We start from the raw sequence: 20,862 nt of genomic DNA, 5'->3' as shown, positions 1-20,862 counted from the left end.
TATTTTCGTATGCAATGGACTTGCTCAGATCAGTGGTTTTGAAAACTTTTAAACATGACTTTGTTTTTAAGCTAATTTCTTCTCTGGCTCTATGTCTGTCTGCAGCTGCAACAAATCATGTTTTAATGGTTGGTATTATTTTAGATTTTCCAGAATTGCCAGCCTAAAATGTGTCGTGCAACGAAGATATTTACCTTTTCTCTCTTAATAACTTAACTTATTGCCAGAGCCCAAGATCCAATCATTTCTTGCTGATTCCCAGTTTAGTTTTGCTGCCGTCATTCCAAAGTAGCAGGCGATGAAACATCCCTCCCAGATCGTCTCAATGCTTTTTGTGGGCGGCACGGTGGCACAGTGGTTAGCACTGCTGCCTCACAGCGCCTGAGATCCGGGTTCAATTCCCGACTCAGGCGACTGACTGTGTGGAGTTTGCACGTTCTCCCCGTGTCTGCGTGGGTTTCCTCCGGGTGCTCCGGTTTCCTCCCACAGTCCAAAGATGTGCGGGTCAGGTGAATTGGCCATGCTAAATTGCCCGTAGTGTTAGGTAAGGGGTAAATGTAGGGGTATGGGTGGGTTGCGCTTCGGCGGGTCGGTGTGGACTTGTTGGGCCGAAGGGCCTGTTTCCACACTGTAAGTAATCTAATTGTAAGTAATCTAATTTCTATGCTCGCTTTGAGCAGAATTTCGGCGTAGAGGTAACATCTATTCCGCCAAGTCCTGATGAACCTATCCCAACAGTCACTGCATCAGAGGTCAGATCAGTTTTCCTTTGTGCAAATCCCAGGAAAGCAAATAGGACCAGATGAAGTACTAGGTTGTGCATTCAGAGCATGCGCAGATCAACAGGCAGAGGTCTTCTCAGACATCTTCAACCTCTCTCTGCCAGTTTCAAGAGGGCCAACACCATCCCTTTGCCTAAGGAGGCTCATGCAGCGTGACTCAATTACTACCGCCTAGTGGCCCTAACTTAGGTGGTAATGAAGTGCTTTGAAAGGCTGGTCAAGGCATTAATCAACTCCAGCCTCCCAATACTCTTGACCCAATCCAATTTGCCTATTGGACCAACTGATCCATGTCAGATGCCATATCACTTGTCCTTCACTCCTTCCTAGAACATCTTGACACCAAGAACAGCTACATAAGAATCCTACTCATTGACTACAGTTCAGCCTTCAACACCATTATCCCTCGAGACTGATTACTAAACTTCGTGATCTCGGACTAAGCCCCATTCCCTGCAACTGGATCCTCAGTTTCCTGACCCACAGGCCACAATCAGTGAAGAGTGGGGACAATATTTCATCCTCACTAACACTCAACACTGGTGCGCCCCAGGGGTGTGTACTCAGCCCCTTACTGTACTCACTGTACACCCTTGACTGCTTAGTCAAAAACCAGACTAATGCCATTTTCAGGTTCACTGATGATACCACCATAGTCGGTCGAATCTCAGACGGTGATGAAACAGACTACAGACGGGAGGTGGAACACCTGGAAAAATGGTGCACTGAGAAAAACATAACTCTCAGTGTCGGCAAAACCAAGGCACTCATTATTGACTTTCAGCGGGATGTTACTCATGCCCAGCTCAGAGGTGAAACAAGTGGAGAAAGTGTCAAGCTCGTGGGAGTGATCATCAACAACAAGCTTTTGTGGACTCTCCATGTGGATGCATTGGTTACAAAAGCCCAACAACCTATCTTGTTCCTCTGGCAGCTGAGGAAATTTGGCATGATGGTGAATACTCTTGCCAACTTTTATAGGTGTGCCATTGAGAGCATTCTGTCTGGATGTATCACTACCTGGTATAGCAACTGTACCATTCAAGATTGGAGATGGTTACAGAGAGTGGCGAACTCAGCCCGGACCATCACAAAGGCCAACCTCCCATCTATAGAATCCATCTACCAAGCCTGCTGTCAAGGAAAGCCTGCGAGCATTCTCAAAGATCCATCCCACCCTGGCAAAGTTTTTCTATAACCTTCACCACTTGGGAGAAGGTCCAGAAGCCTGAACCCACGCACCAGTTGGTTTTGAAACAGTTTCTAACCTACTGTTGTTAGAACACTGAATGGACTCACAAACTCTTAACATTCGTCTGTTCCTGTGTATTTGATTTTGCAGCTGTTTACCATTTATTTACTTATCTATGCTACTTAACTCTGTGATCTGTCTGTATTGCTCAAGACAAAGCTTTTCACTGTGCCTTGGTACATGTGACAATAAATTCAATTCAATTTTACTGTCTCCACTTCAAACTGGCTTTTTTGGTGCCACATTTTTAGTCTGGCTGATTTAAAAAAAAGCTTTAAAAGAGCTTTCTTACAGCTCCAGTTCAGCTTTGTAGGTAAAACTTCCAGAAGGAAGTACTGTCTGCTGCTTCTGTTTAAACTAATTCAGAAGCCAAATGAGTTGGTTCTCCTTTCTTAAAATGGCAATGATTTAAAGTGGTAATTCACTTTTGAGTTGAAAATTTCTCTTCTTTCTTTCTCTTCTGATTTGTTTGAATTCCTTCTCCTCATGCTATGGATCAAACCCACTGAAATAATGCTATATTATGCCTGGGTACCAACCACCAATGTGGTAGAGAGCATCCAACAATCCTCTTTTCAATGCTAGCCGAAGGGATTGTTTGGTAGTCTGTAGTGGAGTCTGTAGTCATTATTAAGTCTCAGTATTACAGGCTTTCGTCTTAGATTACAGAAGGTAGCCTACCCCACCTTAGTACTTACATACACGTTAAATTAACTAATAACTAAAGGCAAATAAGACACTCGCATCTCCATCAGAAGACGGTGTCCCAACACCACCTAGCTTTAACTGTAGTTCCCTGATTGAAACGGTCAAAAATCCCAAACATTCTGCCACAACATTCCCATACTCCATCCAGTGACTGTTATATATCAGAATGGGCAGAGCGTCACCTTTTGTACCCCCTATAAAACAAATTGAAGACCAAGCTTTAGTGCTCTGTTTGGCAAGTGTACGAGTGAGCCACTTCAGGTGCAATTGACTCCCCACTCCAAAAGCAGAAGGTTCACCAGAGCAAGCACTGATTAGGACTTAAGTGCTGCTCAGGAACTTCCCAGCAGTAGCCTCACCACTTAAATTCCGACGTTTTTTGGCCAATTAAAGTCTGGCAGCTGAAGGATGTTGCTGGAGCGCAAGGGTGCACAGCCATGGATCGCCGCATCAGTCAGCAGGGAGGTGTTTATTTGGTTGTATGGGAGGCAAGCACAGGGAATGACTTTCAGCATACACCAGCTGCCCCAAGAAGGCCTTAATTGGTGGCATATTGAGAATATTTCCCATCAACCTTCTCACCTAGAACCAAAAAGTTGAGCTGACAAGTCATTGCTACATCCAGACAGTGGAAAAATCAGATTCAGCAGACTAACACGTGCAAGCAACAAAAGTGACCTGGGGCGGGGGGGGGCATCAATTTGAAATAGCCCCCAAAAATTAATGGCAACTGTTGGAATAAGAAATGTTTCATTATGGAAAGAATTTTGCCATCAGGAATAAGTATTCTGTCTTTTAAGGTGGGCTAAATGACAATAAAATTTAATGGCCCTGACCCTTAGATGAATTTTGCTGACACCAATCTGAACAATCACTATTGCCTTATTAAAGTTACCATCTCATATCAGATAAATGTTTTAAATGGATTGTTGACAAGATAGTGCAACCTCCGTACATAACCAATACAAGTAGTGACTGTGGAAAATCAAAATGTAATCTTCATTTTGTGTCATAATAAACCAGGAGGCTCTTTGCACGTCAGAGTTTTATTATCAAAATTAACATGGAAAAATGGAAGTTCAGAAAGTATGTAACAACAGAATATGTATACATTCAGATTTCTAATAATTCATCAGAAATTTGTAAATTTTCCATATCAGTTCAGAACTTTTAAAAGTAAAGAACTGAGAGAAAGATAAAATCATAAAATGACCATCAACCACTGCCACCTCATGGAGGCTTGTACTGTGCCAGCTAATTGATAAATACACCCTATACTTACACTTGAGATGATCCAGCTCACTTTCATGTTTTCTGCTGGAAGCTCTTGCCTCTGCCAAGAGGTCTGCGGTGGGGTGAAGCAGAAGACAGGCAGAAGAACAGTGCAGATGAAACAGAAGCCAGCAAACATAGAACACAGAAAAGCAAGAAAGGCTGCGTGAGAATGACACAGAAGCCAACATGAAAGCCTTATCTCTTTAAGTGCTGGCTCATACCTGTTTTTAAAACTGGGAATGTGTGCAGAATTTAGAATTTCAAATTTAAATTAAATTCCCCAAGATAAATTATAATAGTTTGAAGCCAGAAGAATCTTCTCCAATTGCAAACTACTTCACCAATTACATACAAAGAATATGACCCAAATAGTTCATACAGTTTGCTCCTTGTAGCTAAACGTAACTCCCAAGGTATTTGCCATGTTGACACATATATCCAATTATGGAAAAGTGCTATGACAAAACTGTCTACTGTGTCTGGCACTTGTCTGAAGTATTATTGTACCCTAATTTTGATGCAGGGCTTCATATGTAATCATTTTTAATTTCCACTTGTTGGGACTGATATTAGTGCTGCTTCTTTGAAATGGTTTTCTGTTCAATTGTGGATCACCAAAAGTTAAATATGTTTCATAGTATAAAGAAAGGCAAAAAAAAAAGGAGTGTTACAGTTACCAACCACCACTTTTTGCAATAGCTCAAGTGTTTCAGAACAAGACTGTTAATGCTGTATATTCTGTGACAGTCCAAGACAAAAGAAAGCACATACAGACACACATGAATATGCTTCGGCTACAGCAATTTAATATATTAATACATGCACTACCAGTCCTATTTTCAAATAGGGAGAGAATGAATATAGTCCCCATCTAGAGTTAACAGTGAGCACAGCATTGAAGTGCCTTTATTAGGTACAGGTCATTTTGAGTTATAGGGAGAAGCTGGATAGGGTGGGACTTTTTTCACTGGATGTGAAGGGGTAGGAGAATGAAGAGTGGCCTTATAGAGGTTTTTAAAAAATTATGAGGAGCATAGATAAGGTTAATGGCAAAAGTCTTTGCCCTAGGATAGGGGAGTTCAAAATTCAAGGTCATAATTTTAAGGTGGGACAGGTTTTACAGTGAAGTAGCAGACCACAGAAGAATGATCTTAATTTCTTTTCCCAGTGAAGGCAAAAGAAGATAAACAGCATCTAATCTGAACAATAAAACCATTTGAATTAGCCTAATAATAATAATAATAATAATAATTTGAAATATACTAATAACAATTGATAACTTGAAAAGTGACTAACTATTTGTTTATGTAACAATGCATGTTTAAAATTTACAACTAATTTATTGCATACAGATTTCAAAAATTAGCATTTAAAAATTATTTTAAAAACTCAAAAATGTGAAATGATTACTGGATAAAAAGAAACTGCCAAAATAATAATGCAACTTCACACAAGCTCAGCAATTTACCTACTCCTCCTAAGAAGGAAGATCGGGTTTTCTTAAATGATGTGTTCTGGTATGGATATTGTAAAGAAACTGAATAGTCGGTATTTTGAGAGGTGCATAATAGTCAGTCAATTATTTTTACTGCACAGTCTCACAAAGTGTTCCCTCCGTGCCACAAATTGGAGAAAACATTTTAGAATTGTTACTGCTTCTTTTCTTTCCTGCTGACTCCCAAAACTAAACTTGCATGATCGCAATATTATTTTAAATAACAAGTCATATATTGTGTGCTTTATCAACTGCAATATTCATGTTAAAAATACTTTATGATTAATTGTTTGCATCAATGCATTTATATACTCGATTCAAAAGGCCAATAATAGCAAAATAATTTTAAATGCTCAACATAGCTTTGCATGACTATATGCCTGAACAATTTGCAAGCTACAAAACAGGTCCTCAGAGTGTTTTCCTAGACCTCTTTCTTCCAATACATTGATGAGTGGGTCAATGTTGCTTCTTCCTCTTGGCTAGAATTGGCAAATATTGTCAACTTTGGTTCTGAATTGCACCCTTCTTGAAATTTCACACATTCGAATACTGATTTCCCCAGTCCCTTTCTTGACCTCCCCATCTCCGTTCTGCCTATCTTTAATGTCTACTGCAAACACATTGTTTATGCTTTTTCCAACCAGATTCTTGTAACAATTCTGTTCCATTCCAATACTGGGTACTACTACTAAAGTTGTTAGCAGAAGTGAACTAGCGAACAGTTGGTTTTTGGGATACAATGCTTCCTTTCAACCAAAGAATGAATCATTGTTGTGCTTTGTTTTGAAAAATATTCTTATGATGAATTGCGTATGTGGATTACTTGGGTGTCTCAGTTCAAATTCTAAAATCCACATGAGGGCATAAATGTCATCTGTATCTGAATTTTCATTGCTTTTCTGTTTCAACAATCTTGTGACAATGGGGGCTAACAGAAACACTTTGAATACCTAACATTTTTATTAAGAGACTTGATATGACTAATGGCAGTTTAAATTACGTATCATTATCACAAAGTGTTTGTCATGTCCATTGTAGAACGAGGAATGTGAAGTATATTTTAATGATAGAAGAAAAAAGATCTGGGGAAAACTGTTATGGTTTTGCTCATGGTCATTAATCTGAATCATTCACGCTCGCATTTACTGCCCATCCATAATTGTCCTCGAGAAGGCAATTATGGAGGATCCTTCATGAACTGCTGCAGGTCATTTGCTGTTGATACACTCACAATGCAGCTGAGGAATGAGTTCCAAGATTTTGACCCAGTGATACTCAGATCGATATGTAGAAGTCAAGATGGTGAGTGGTTTGGAGATGAACTTGCAAGTGGCAGTATTCCCATGTTTCTGCTGCCCTTGTCCTTTTAGATGGTAGTGGTCATAGGTTTGGAAAGTGCTATCTAAGGAACCTTGGTGAATTTCTGCAGGCTCACATAGTTCTGAGCCATATATACTGGGCTGAATTTTAATCAGTCCTCTGGGGACAGGCTGAGAGGGCAAGGGAAGACAGGGCAGGAGGTGGAGTGCAAGTCATTTCTCTGCCACTCTACCAACTTTACAGTTTCCACTTTGATGTCAAAGTCACCAATTTGGCCATTAAAGGGTGCCTTCCTTGAAAGGATTGCAGGCACTTCAATCCTGATGGCTGCATGGTGAAGTGGGGTTCCTGAACGTATTATGGGATGATGTCATGGCAATAGAGACCAAAATTTCCTAATTTGCTGCTGGGATGGCGAGGGCATTCACTTAGATGGGAGAGTGCAGTCCTTCTATGGCGTGCTTTGCTTCCAGACGTAATCTCAGCAGGGGCTACCACTTTCAGTGGCACTGTTGAAACTGCTAATCTGCCAGTCCTCAAATTGGCCAGCAGCTTTTAGGAAGCCAGTTGCTTGGTCCAGTTGCCCACCTGATACAAGATAGATACAACCTTGGGTCCTGTATACAGTCAAAGCAGGGATAGTGCCTCCCTCTGAGCCTACTGATGGGAGACTAGATAAAAGAACAAAATTTAGTCCATATTTTCCGAGTTATTTGATGATCTATTGCAGACATTTGGAAAGCAGCTTCTACTTGATTAAATGATCTTTACAGGAGTATGCACAGTTTATTGGTCACGAAAAGCATTATAATTTACAGATGGCTTGAAATTCAAGGATATTCTTTGATTCACAGGAAATATGAACTATCTTTCAAATGTTTAGATGGCAAAAGAACAAGTAAAAACTCAGCTAAAGAACTGGTTTAAATGTTGTTAAATGATGAAAATGAAGGGGCAGAAAGCTCACTAAAATAACAGATCAAACTTATGAATTGCAACCTTCCGTTAACTTTCCATTAGTACTGCTAGGTTATAGTAATAAATTCCCATGGTACTGTAAAAGAAATTAAAATCCATACGCACATCATAAAAAGGCTTTATCTTGATGCTTCCAACCAACAAGATAATAATTCTAACACTAGGGACAATGCCTTTGATAAGGTCCCACATGAAATTATTAGTCGTTCTGCTATAATGCACATTTTGTTAGCATGAATTCAATGTAACAGGATTGACGAATTGGGGACAGCATTTGTAAAGCGTGAACTTTTATAACATATGTTGGCTGGAATAGACGATTACATCGCCTACAGTTTAAGCGCTGCTACCAAGAGCAGGGGTTGCACAAGAATGCAACCATCACTTTGTAGAAGGACTACCTGTACTTTGGTAAAATTAAAGCATATTAGATTGGGGAATTGTACTGATTATGGATACAGAAAGATTGGCAGGTAGGAAAGAAAAAGTAGGAATAAACTGTTCTTATTCACAGTGGCAAGCAATGATTTTTTGGGTACCACAGGGGTCAATGCTTGGATCACAGCTACTTACAATACATATTAATAATTTAGATGAGGGAACTAAATATTTTATTTCAGGTTTGCAGATAACACAGAAGTGAGGAGGATGCAGAAATACTTCAGAGTGATTTGGACAATTTGAATGATTGGCAAATTTATGGCAGATAAAATATAATGTGGATAAATGTGATGTTTTGTAGCAAAAACAGGAAGGCAAATAGATACCTGAATGGTGTCAAAACGTGTGGTTCTGGAAAAGTACAGCCAATCAGGCAGCATCCAAGGAGCATGAGAGTCAATGTTTTGAGCATAAGCTCTTCATCAGGAATGTGGAGGGGCGATAAAGGAGCTGAGAGTTAAATGGGAGGATGATGGGGCTGGGCAGGAATGCAATAGATAGATGAAGGTGGGGGTATGTTGCAATAGGTTGGAGTGGAGGGTGAGCAGATAAGTGGGAAGGAAGATGGACAGGTTGGAAAGTTAAGAAGGCTGTGCAGATTTGCAGGGTTGGATCTGGGATAAAGTGAGGAAAAGGGAGATCAGGAAAGTGGTGAAATCGACATTGATCCCATGTGATTGGAGAGTCGCAAGACAGAAGATGAGGTATTCTTCCTCCAGGCGTAGGATAGTTAGAATCTGGTGGTGGAGACAGCCCAGGACTTGTATGTCCTTGGTAGAGTGGGAGGGGGAGTTGAAGTGTTCGGCTAGAAGTTGGGGTTGATTGGTGCATGTGTCCCGGAGATGTTCCCTGAAACGTTCTGCAAGTTGCTTCCTGTCTCCCCAATGTAGAGGGGGCCACATCGAAAGCAATGATGAGGTATTTAGAGGTGCAAGGAATTCTCTGCCAGATGTGGAAGGATTCTTTGGGGCCTTGGAGGGAGGTGAGGGAGAGGTGTGGGTGCAGGTTTTACATCTCTTGTGGTGGCAAGGAAAGCTGCCAGGAATGGAGGGTGGGTTGGTGAGTGATGTGGACCTAATATATATCTCTGTATGAGTAGTGGCAGCAATGACTCAGGATGATACATTGTATCTGGAAGGTGGTGAGGTGGAAGGTGAGAACTGGTGGGGGGGGGCGGTGGTTTCTGTCCTTGCTGCAATTGGAGGGGTGGGGGTTCAAATGGTGAAAGTGCGGGAAGTGGATGAGATGTGCTGGAGGGTTTTGCTGACCACATGGGAGGGAAAATTGCAGTCCCTAAAGTAGGAGAACCTGTCTATCTTCCTTCCCACCTATCTGCTCCACCCTCTATTCTGACCCATCTCTATCACCTCCACTTTCATCCATCTATCACATTCCTAGCTACCTTACCCCCAAGGCAACCCTTCTCCCATTTATCTCTCAGCCTCCTTGGGCCCCCCCCACCTACATTCCTGATGAAGAGCTTACGCATGAAATGTCAACTCTCCTGCTCGTTGGAAGCTGCCTGACTGGCTGTGCTTTTCCAGCACCACACTTTTTGACTCTGATCTCCAGCATCTGCAGTCCTCACTTTCTCCTAGATGTCTGAATGGTGCCAAATTGGGAAAGAGGGAGGTGCAATGAATCCAAGCTATCCTTATACACCAGTGACCAAAAATATGCATGCAGGTGCAGCAGGCGTGAAGAAAGCAAATGATACATTGGCCTTCATGATGAGAGGATTACAGTACAGGGGGAAAGGTGGGTCTTGCTGCAATTGTACAAGGCCTTGGTGAGACGACACCTGGAGTATTACATGCAGTTTTGGTCTCCTTATCCGAGGATAGAGAGAGTGCAATGCAAACTTACCAGACTGACGTATGAAGAGAGTTTGGACTTTTGAAGAACGAGACCAGATCTCACAAAAATCTTTAAAATTCTAATAGGTCTAGGCTGAATAAATGCAGAAAGGATGTTTCCGATGACCAAGGAGTTCAGAACCAGGTGTCATAGTCTAAGGAGATGGGATAGACCATTTTTAAGTGAAATGAGGAAAACTTTCTTCACTCAGTGTGGTGAGCCCATGGAATTCACTACCAGAGAAAGGGGATGAGGCCAAACATTAAATATTTTTAAGAAAGAATTGGATATTGTTCTTGGGGATAAAGGGATCAAAAAGTATGGTGAGAAAATGGGAACAGTGTACCGATTTGGATGATTAGTCACATCATATTGAATGGAGGGGCAAGCTCGAAAGGCCAAATGGACCTTGGAGTGTAGGTTCATAGCTCCTTGAAAGTGGAGTCGCAGGTAGATAGAATAGTGAAGGCGGCATTTGGTATGCTTTCTTTTATTGGTCAGAGTATTGAGTACAGGAGTTGGGAGGTCATGTTGCGGCTGTACAGGACACTGGTTAGGCCACTGTTGGAATACTGCATGCCATTCTGGTCTCCTTCCTGTTGGAAAGATGTTGTGAAACTTGAAAGGGTTCAGAAAAGATTTACAAGGATGTTGCCAGGGTTGGAGGATTTGAGTTATAGGGAGAGGTTGAACAGGCTGGGGCTATTTTCCCTAGAGCGGAGGTTGAGGGGTGACCTTATAGAGGTTCACAAAATCATGAGGGACATGGACAGGATAAATAGACAAAGTCTTTTCCCTGGGGTCAGGGAGTCCAGAACTAGAGGGCACAGGTTTAGGGTGAGAGGGGAAAGGTATAAAAGAGACATAAGGGACGTTTTCACACAGTGGTGGTACGTATATGGAATGAGCTGCCAGAGGAAGTGGTAGAGGCTGGTACAACTGCAACATTTAAAAGGCATTTGGATGAGTATATGAATAGGAAGGGCTGGAGGGATATGGGTTGGATGCTGGCAGGTGGGACTAGATTGTGTTGGGATGGACGGGTTGGACCGAAGGGTCTGTTTCCATGCTGTACATCTCTATGGCTCTATGACTACTGCTCAAATTTCTACGTTTTTATGAAGTCTTACATGACAATAACAAACTGGAAAAAATGGTAAACTCAAACTTCAAATAATCAAAACTTGCAATTGTATAATGGGGAAGGTTTCAAAATTGATAGATTTTATCAGATAAAATAATTTAAAAAATCATATTCTGAACACCTGAAAAAAAGCACAAAAACCGATGCGCTGGAAAATTAGAAAATGATCAGAAACTGTTCCTTACTGCCATCCAGTGGCAAACATTTGTATCCACACTCTGACAGTGAAACTGAATTAGGAAAGTGGACACGCCAATTCGTAATGGCAGAAATATTTCACCCAAATTTGGAAATATGCATTTATGGGCATGAATTCAGTCCTAGCCAAGCTTTTATTAAAGACAAACAAATAAATAAATAAATAGCTAAGGATATTTTATTATTGATGTGTCATACATTTTAAGTTATTGCTAACAATTTTGCCTGGATTAGAAGACAGAGGTTTCAATCCTATTTCAGAGACTTGAACAAATCTAGGTTGGTACCTCAGTAGACATCCAGAGTTCCTGCATTATTGAAGGTGCTGCTGCTCAGTCTCTTCAAAAGATCCCAGAACATATTTCAAAATTTGAGGAGGCCAGTTCTCCATGTTTTCTCCTGGCCAATATTTATCTTCCAAGCAACATCACTGAAAACATCTTATTTGACTGACTGCTTCTCAATGAACTGTGAGAAATCAGCAGCCACGTTCCCTACGTTACTGTCGTGACTACGCTACAATATCATTTAATTGACAATGAAACTTTTTAAGGCCTCTTGATATGTAAATTCAAGTTCTTTATTCTGCGGCCAACAAATCAAGCATCACTATGAAGTAACACAATGGTTACGGTGTTAAAAAATTGACTTGGATATTCATTTGAAAATGTATAAAGTGTAATATTAAAATGAATAGCCAAGCAATACACAATAATACAAAGCAAAGATTCTTAGCATCTGTGTTGCAAGATCTCAACTTTAGATATTTAACAATCAAAATTCAACAAGCTCAGCATTGGGCTCTTGTCTACTGATTGAAAACAAAATAACTGTAAAACCACCATATACATATAATTACATCAATATTACAACCAATAACATGATGCCCCTGTGCTGATTAATTTATGGAAAGGTATCATAGTGATTAGGTTATTGGACTAATAATCCAGAGGCATAAACTAATAACCCAGAAATGAGTGTTCAAATCCGACAAAAGATAGTCACTGTCCCACAAAGGACAAGAGGATTAGTCATAGATTTTCAGAAAAATTACTGCATTCCAATCCCTATTCATGCTTATCCAAACAAACTAACAGAGAATGACAGTCCTTGACATCAAGGCCTCATTTGACCGAATGGAGTATCAAGGAGCCCAAGCAAAACTGGAATCAATAGGTAGAAGGACAAAGTCTCTGCTGATTGGAGTCATACCTGGCATGAAGGAAGATGATTTTGGTTGTTGGAGGTCAATCATCTCAGCTCCAGGACATCTCTGCAGGAGTTATTCCTGATCCTCCTTCCATCATAAGGTGAGAAATGGGGATGTTGGCTGTAAATTGCACAATCTTCAGCACCATTTATGCCTTCTTAGATGCTTAAGTAGTCCTTATTCAAATGCAACAAGATCTGGATAATAACCAGGCTTGGTTGACAAGTGGTGGTAACATTCATGCCACAAAAATGCCAGGCAATGACCATCACCAAAAAAAAAGACAATCTAACCACCACACCTTAACATTCAATTGCATTACCACTAATATTGACATTCGGGACCTCCACTGACCAGGAACTCAATTGCACTTACCACATGAATACGCTGGCTACAAAAGAAGTCAGAGGCTAGGAATACAGTGGCAAATAATTCACCTTCTAACTCCCCATAGCCTACAAGGTACAGTCAAATTGATGGAATACTCAACATTTCGCCTAGATAAGTTCAGCTTCAACAACACTCAAGAAACTTGACACCATCTAACAGAAAGCAGTCCTTTGATTGGCACCACATCCACAAACATCCACTCACTCCACCAGCAGTATATACAATCTATATGATACACTGCAGAAATTCACTAAAGATCCTTAGACAGCACCTTCCAAACCCACAATCACTTCCATCTAGGAGGAAAAGGTCAGTCAAGTTCTCCTCCAAATCACTCACCATCCTGACCTGGAAACATATTGCCGATCCTTCACTGTCACTGGGTCAAAATCCTGGAATTCTGCCCTGAAGGACATTGTGGGTCAACCAACAGCATATGGCCATTAGCAGCTGAAGGAGGCAGCTCACCACCGCCTTCTCAAGGACAACTAGGGATGGACAATAAAATGTGAGCCAGCAGCAATACTGATGTTCCACAAACGAAGAAAGAAAAAATTAACAGCTCACTTCTACTCTGAATTACAATGTTCTAAAATAATTTTGAAGTTTATCAAACACCAATCAGAAAGGAGTACTTAAAAAGGATTGCCAAATGCCAAAGCATTACCATGTGAAAAGGAAGAAAAACAAGTGAAAACGTTGGAACATATTTTGTTAAATGTGAAAACATACACTGGATAGCATAAATTACATGAAAAATTATAAGTAGCACCTATCTATGTTTATAATCAATTATGTAATGGGAGCTATTGTTTAGGTGACATCCAACATCAAGGTGTTATACATTATTTAAATTACATGCAGTTCATTAAAGGTTAATCTGGATACCAATGGGGTCCAGAAACAATATCCAGTCTGCTTATTTGATCATAATTCTGGGTTTTATTTTAAGTCGTTATACTGCTTATGTTAGCAAGTTTATGAGATGGAAATATAGTAGTCCCCCCACCTCGTACCCACGAGGGATACATTTAAAGTCCTATGGTGGAAGCTCAAAACCACGGACAGGAACAAACCCATTCATTTAAGTGGGAAATTGTCTGTCCCGGCAGCCCTCTGGTCTCTGATTCTGGAAGGTTCCATATAATATGTTCTGGCAGCAGTAAACTGTGGGTAACTGAAACTACGGAAAACAATTCTGTAGATACAGGGGTCACCATGTACTCAAGATAACCCAACATTTAGGTTTAAATTTTAGTCAAAGAGCAGCAACATTTTAAAACTGAGCTGAAATTTGATGGTTGAGAAACAGAATTTAATGTGCATTTCATTAATTTACAGCAGGACAAATTTAATGGAAAAAAAGGTGAAAAAGACTAAAAAAAAAGTTAAGAAATTGATGTTCTTATTGATGGCTTGGAAAAAGAAGAAAGCACAGTTAGAAGGGAACCATACTTTGAGAAAAGAGATTAAATATATTTGACAGTTCAGAACAAAAATGCACTGAAATACCAGAAAAAAATGAAGCAAAATTGTAAAATCAGAACAGAGCCATTTCGGAATGAAATCACAAAGTGCTTTCACTGAATCGGTACTGAAAACCTCGAATCTCCTCCCTTCTTCTATTGGCCATAAGTGGTAGGTCATGATAGATTACATTGGATGTGCATCTCAGAAACATGTCATGCAACCTGTAAGTCAATGCTGAAATTTGCACTTTATTCAAACCCTGTTCCATCTTATCAAATCTAAGTTGATTATGCTAATCCTCTATTCTCAGTTCCCTTGCGTTTATCCAGCTTCCCCTGAAATGCATCTGTTATATCCTCTTCAAACATATCCTATCGTTGCAAAGTTAACAACCTGGAAATTGCTAAATATATTTGTCTGAATTCCCATTATGATTTATTGCTAACTATCCTTTATTGATGATCTCCAATTGCATTCTTCCTCACAAATGAAAACATGGGCTAGATTTTCATTTTGAATGGGAATCAAGAACAGGGGGAGCCTTTGATACAATGACCCGATCTCCTGTCCTGACTGGCAGTACATAGTAATTTGATTTTCATGATATACAGTCAGGGACAAGTTGGAATTAAACCTGCAGAGAATCACAGCAGGTCGAGAAAAAGCCGAGCAATGTTGGAGTGCCTGATTAAAAGGCCCACTCCATTTACAAAGACATCAGCCCAGATCTCAAGATCAATGCAAGGCTACCTAATCCTGAATTCTGCCTTCTTCAACCCCACCCCTACTCTTCTTTTACCATCCATTCAGCCCTCAACCCACTCTCACCTTCCTCTATGTAATGCTAAATCCACCTCACCATCTACCTCACCACCCAGATCCCCTTAACCTTAAGGGCAAAACAGTAACTAGGGAGTGAATATGGCCTCTTCAAAAAAATTAGAAAGGCTACCTGTGTGTGGAACCACAGGACATGGATTTCACAACAGTGTTTACTGTGGAGTATGATATGAAAGTTAGAGAAATAAATAGTTATATCTTAAAAGTGCCCATATTGCAGAGGAGTAGATGCTGGACATCTTAAAACACACAAAAAGTGGATAAAACCCTGGGACTTGAACAGGTGTATCCGAGAACTTAATGGGAAGCTAGGGAAGTGAATGCTGAGCCCTCTGCTGAAATATTTGTAGCAATAGCCAAGGGTGAGGTGCTGGAAGACTGGAAGGTTGGCTAAAGTGGTGCCATTATTTAAGAAAGGCAGTAAGGAAAAGCCAGGGAACCACAGACCTGTGAGCCTGATGTCAGCAGTGAGTAGGTTGCTCAAGGGGATTCTGAGGGACAAGATTGATATGTATTTGGAAAGGCAAGGACTGATTAGGGATAATCAAAGTGGCTTTGTATGGGGGAGATTTTGTCTCACTAACTTGACAGTTTTTGAAGAAGTGACAAAGACTAATGAAGGCAGAGTGGTGGAAAAGATGTAGACGGACTTCAGTATAGCGTTCTACGAGGTTCTGCATAGTAGACTGATTAGATCACATCACATGAGGGAAAACTAGCCATTTGGATATAGAATTGATTTGAAGGTTGGAGACAGAGAGTGGTGCTGAAGGGTTGCTTTTCAGACTGGTGACCTGTGACGAGTGGTATGCCACAGGGATCGGTGCTGGATCCACTGTTTTTTGTCATTTATATAAATGATTTGGATGGGAATATAGCAGTATGGTTAAGTTTGCAGATGATAGTGTAGTGGACAGCGAAGTTTACCTCAGATTACAATGACACCTTGATCAGATGGGCAAAGTGGGCTAAGGCATGGCAGCTGGAGTTTAATTTAGATAAATGTGAGGTGCTACATTTTGGTAGGGCAGGACTTGTACACTCAATGGTATGGACTTGGGGAGTGTTGCCGAGAAAAGCGACCTAGGGCTGCAGGTTCATAGCTCCGTGAAAGCGGAGTCACAGGTAAACCGGATAATGAAGATGACTTTCGATATACTTGCCTTTGCTGGTCAGTGCAATGAGTATAGGAGTTGGGAGGTTATGTTGCAGCTACATTGGTTAGGCCACTTTTGGAATTCTGTATTTAATTCTAGTCTCCCTGTTATAGGAAAATGTTTTGAAACTTGAACAGATTCAGAAAAGATTTACAAGGATGTTGCCAGAGTTGGAGGGTTTGAGCTATAGGTTTTGAGCTACTGAGCTATAGCTAAAGTAGCCTGGATTATCAGAAGCCAAGGAATGCCCTTATAGAGATTGATAAAATCACGAGGGGCATGGATTTGGACCTTTCTCCTTGATAGGGAAGTCCAAAACTAGAAGGCATAGAGGTTTATGTTGAGGGGGGGAAAAGATTTAAAAGGGACCTAAGGGGCAATGTTTTCATGCAAAGGGTGGTATGTCAATGGATTGAACTGCTAAAGGTGGTGTTGGAGGCTGGTATGTTTACAACATTTAAAAAGGCATTTGGATGAGTACATGGATAGGAAGAGTTTAGAGGGATATGGGGCAAACGCTGGCAAATGGGGATAAATTTAGAATATCTGGTCAGCATGGATGAGTTAGATCAAAGTGTCTATTTCCATGTTGTACATTTCTATGACTGTATGACTCTATAATCCAGTATCCATTATATATAAAACTCACCAGCCTTATAGTAACATTGAAAAGTCTTTGAGAAGCGCATTACTCTATCAAAATAAACAACCAGTCCTTGAAAATCCATTTTAAAAAGCCAAAATCATCTCAACTGTTCATACATCAGGTGAAATAAAAGTGTTCAGTCCCCTTAACAACTGTGACAACAATCCCCGCTGAACAGAATCATTAGAAGGTTTAGAGGTCAGCCAGTCATCAATAATGAGATTCCATTGCACAATGGTATTTAAATAAAAACGCTTGTTGAGCAGATTCTACTTGTGGCTTTGGAACTCAAATGATTCATAAAGAGGTTCCACTGAAGAACCGTCACCTTAAAGATCATTCATAATTCCAAAACTCATTATTGATAGCTTTAATTTTTCCCTTTGTCAAATTGCGGAACCTCAAATGTCATAATATCTGCATTATTACCTAAGCCATGTGCAAATTCACATACGACAAATCACATTAATGTGTCGTGCAAATGCGACAATACTGCCCCTTTAATAAGGTTATGCTGTCCTTAGATTCTTTTTCAGAGGTCGTAAAAGCAACAATTCCGAAAAGTCGACTTGGATGGGTTTTACCGTCAAATTGATCACAACTAACAGATACTGCCTCAGACAAAAGGCTTTCAAGTTTTAAAGCAAACACGTACAATAAAAGGAGAGAGGCCAGTTCTCCCAGCTCAGCTTTTCTCTGGTTTGATTTGGTTTTAGCAGTCTGGCTGTTCACTGAAGTCAGTCAGTTCAGTTTGAGGCTGCTGGTGCAAGAACCAGCTACATGGAAGGTGTTCCACGCTGAATCCCTCTGCCATGTCTCTCTCTCTCCTGTAAGACCCTGTGTTTGATGTTACCTTTTTTGCCAAGGGTTGTGTATGGGGAATGTTCCAATATTTGAGTTGAGATAATCTTTTGGGTTTTCGGGAGGTTAAGTTATACTGTATTCTGTTTGCGTTTCATTTGGTAATCTTGTAAATAAATTCTGTTTTGTCTAAAACTAAGTAGTTTGACCAGCTGTACCTCTTCTGGAATATACACTTTAGACCTGCTTAAAACAACTAGCCAAGTTAGGGTGTGGGCTACTTTCTTGAAATGTTTTGAGTGGGACCGTGTTATTGGAAAGGAATGGTAATAATCATGGGAGATTTAAAGCTACACATGGACTGGTAATGTCAGATGGCTAGAAGTAACCCAGACAAGGAATTTACAGAATACTTTCAGGGTAGTTTTTTGGAATGGCATGTTCTTGAGGTGACAAAAAAACAAGATAAACTTGACCTGGTAGTGTGAAAATGAGATGGAATTAATGAATGATCTCACAGTGAAGGCATCCCTGATAGCTTAAACCATAATATGATTGAATTTTACATTGATGAAAACTAGGAAATTTTGTTTCAAAACTTATAAAAGGACAATTATGAGGACATAAAACAGAGCTGGCTAAAGTGAATTGACAAATTAGGTTAAAGAATAGGCCAACAGAAATGCAGTGCCAAATATCTAACATGATATTTTAAGAATAGACAGAATATATGCATTCCAAAAAGTAAGAGAATTTCTAAGGGACAGACCCATCATCTAGGACTAACCAGAAACGTTAAAGGTAGTATTAGACCTGTCTGTATCAATGATGCTGAAATGAAGATGGGTAGGAGCATCAAGTTCCTGCGAGTAATGATCAGCAACAAACTGTCTTGGTCAACCCATGTCAACAAGATGGTCAAGAAAGTACAACAATCCTCTACTTCCTCAACAGGCTAAGGAAATTCAGCATATCCACAAAGACTGTTACCAATTTTTATAGATACACCATAGAAAGAATCCTATCTGGTTGCATCAAAGTGTGGCATGGCAACTGCTCTTCCCAAGACCGCAAGAAACTACACAGTGTTGTGAAAACAGTCCATCACAAATAGCCTTCCATCCACTGCATAATCAAGGCTTTCCACTGCCTTGGGAAATCAACCATCATAATCAAAGACTCCTTCCGCCCTGGTCATGCTCTCTTCCACTGGGCAGAAGATACAGAAGTTTGAATACATGTACAAACAGATTCAAGAACAGCTTCTCCCCTGAGGTTATCAGACTTTTGAATGGACCTCTCAAATGTTAAACAAAAACAGAAGTTGGAGGAAAAGCTCATCACATCTGGCAGCATTTGTGAAGAGAAATCAGAGTTAATGTTACAGGTCCTGGTGATCCTTTCTCAGTTCTGAGGCCCTTTCTCAGAAACGTTAATTCTGATTTCTCTTCACGGATGCTCCCAGACCTGCTGAGCTTTTCCACCAACTTCTGTTTTTGTTTCTGATTTAAAGCATCAACAGTTCTATGGTTCCATTCAAATGTAAATGTTGAATTCTCCCCTTCAACTTTTCTGCAGCTGTAACACTGTATGCTGCACTCTTTTACAACCCTGACACACTTTGTATGGTACAATCTGCCAAACAACACTTTTCATTGTATCTCAATACATGAGACAACAATAAATCAAATCAAACTAAATCATAGAGATAAAGCATATAAATGCATAAAGACAAGTGGCAGGTGGGAAAATTGCACAGAATAGAGACATTGAGTCATATAGCACAGAGACAGATCTTCGGTCCAACTCATCAACGCTAAGTTTCCCAAATCAAATTAGTTTCACTTGTCTGTGTTTGGTCCATCTCTCTCCAAATGTTTTCTAATCTTGTACCTATTCAAAAGTTTTTCGAATGCTGTAAATGTATTTGCATTTAGAACTTCCTCTGGCAGTTAGTTCCACATATGAGTTACTCACTGTATGTAAAAATTGCCCTTTCGATTTAAAAGACCCCTTTCTCCTCTCACCGTCAAAATATGTCCTCTCTTTTTAAACTCCCCATTCTAGGGGAAAGATCTTTGCTACTCATCTTATCTATGCCCCACATGATTTTAAAAACCTCAAAAAGGTCATTCCTCAACATCCTAAGCTCGAGTGAAACAAGTCCCGGCCTTTCCATATAACCCAAACCCTCCAGTCCTGGCAACATTCTAGTAGGTTTTTTACGAACCCCTCCAATTTAATGATATCCGTTATAACTTAATAATATTACAGGATATTATAATATCCTAAAATAACAAAACTGTACACAGTACTCCAAAGGTAGCCTCAGCAACATCCTGTACAAGCTCAACATGACGTCCCAACTCTTATACTCCATGGTCTGAGCAATGAAGGCAAGCGTGCTAAACATCTTAACCACTCTGTCTACCTGTGAGCAACTTTCAAAGAACTGCGTCCTTGAACCCTTGGATGTCTCTATCAAAACATTATCTAGGACACTACCATTAACTGTATAAGTCCTACTCTTGTTTGTTTTACCAAAATACAATACCTCGCACTTATCCAAATAAAACTCCTTCTACCGATCCTCAGCCAAGATCCCTTTGTAATCCATGACCTCCTTAACTGTTGATTATACCACTAATTTTGGTGTCAACTACAAACTGACAGTCCAAGCCTCCTGAATTCTCATCTGAATCCTTTTTTATAAAATGACAAACAAAGGTGGAGGCAAGGACTGATTAGGCAGAGTCATCATGGCTTTGTGCATGGGAAATTCTGTCTCACAAACTTGAATGAATTTTTTTGAAGAAGTAACCAAAAACATTGAGAGCAGAATGGTAGACATTGAATATACGGACTTCAGTAAAGCCTTTGACAAGGCTTCTGCAT

The 20,862-nt window shown here is 40.2% G+C and overlaps 1 protein-coding gene across 21 annotated transcripts in view; it reads right to left on the bottom strand.

Moving 5' to 3' along the window:
- The window catches only part of slmapa (sarcolemma associated protein a), a 243,910-nt gene that overhangs the window by 36,834 nt on the left and 186,214 nt on the right, over window positions 1-20,862 (bottom strand). For 12 of the 21 annotated variants that reach the window (XM_060835610.1, XM_060835609.1, XM_060835611.1 and 9 more), the window contains one exon: window positions 4,025-4,087. The exons of the other annotated variants lie outside the window; for them this stretch is intronic. In XM_060835610.1, coding sequence (XP_060691593.1) covers window positions 4,025-4,087 — 63 coding nt within the window. The remainder of the gene's footprint in view (window positions 1-4,024; window positions 4,088-20,862) is intronic. 21 annotated transcript variants of the gene reach the window in all.

Source organism: Hemiscyllium ocellatum, chromosome 14 (genome assembly GCF_020745735.1).
Source record: "Hemiscyllium ocellatum isolate sHemOce1 chromosome 14, sHemOce1.pat.X.cur, whole genome shotgun sequence".
Lineage (NCBI taxonomy): Eukaryota > Metazoa > Chordata > Chondrichthyes > Orectolobiformes > Hemiscylliidae > Hemiscyllium > Hemiscyllium ocellatum.
The sequence above is the reverse complement of the archived record's forward strand: the minus strand, read 5'-3'. Positions and strand labels throughout refer to the sequence as shown.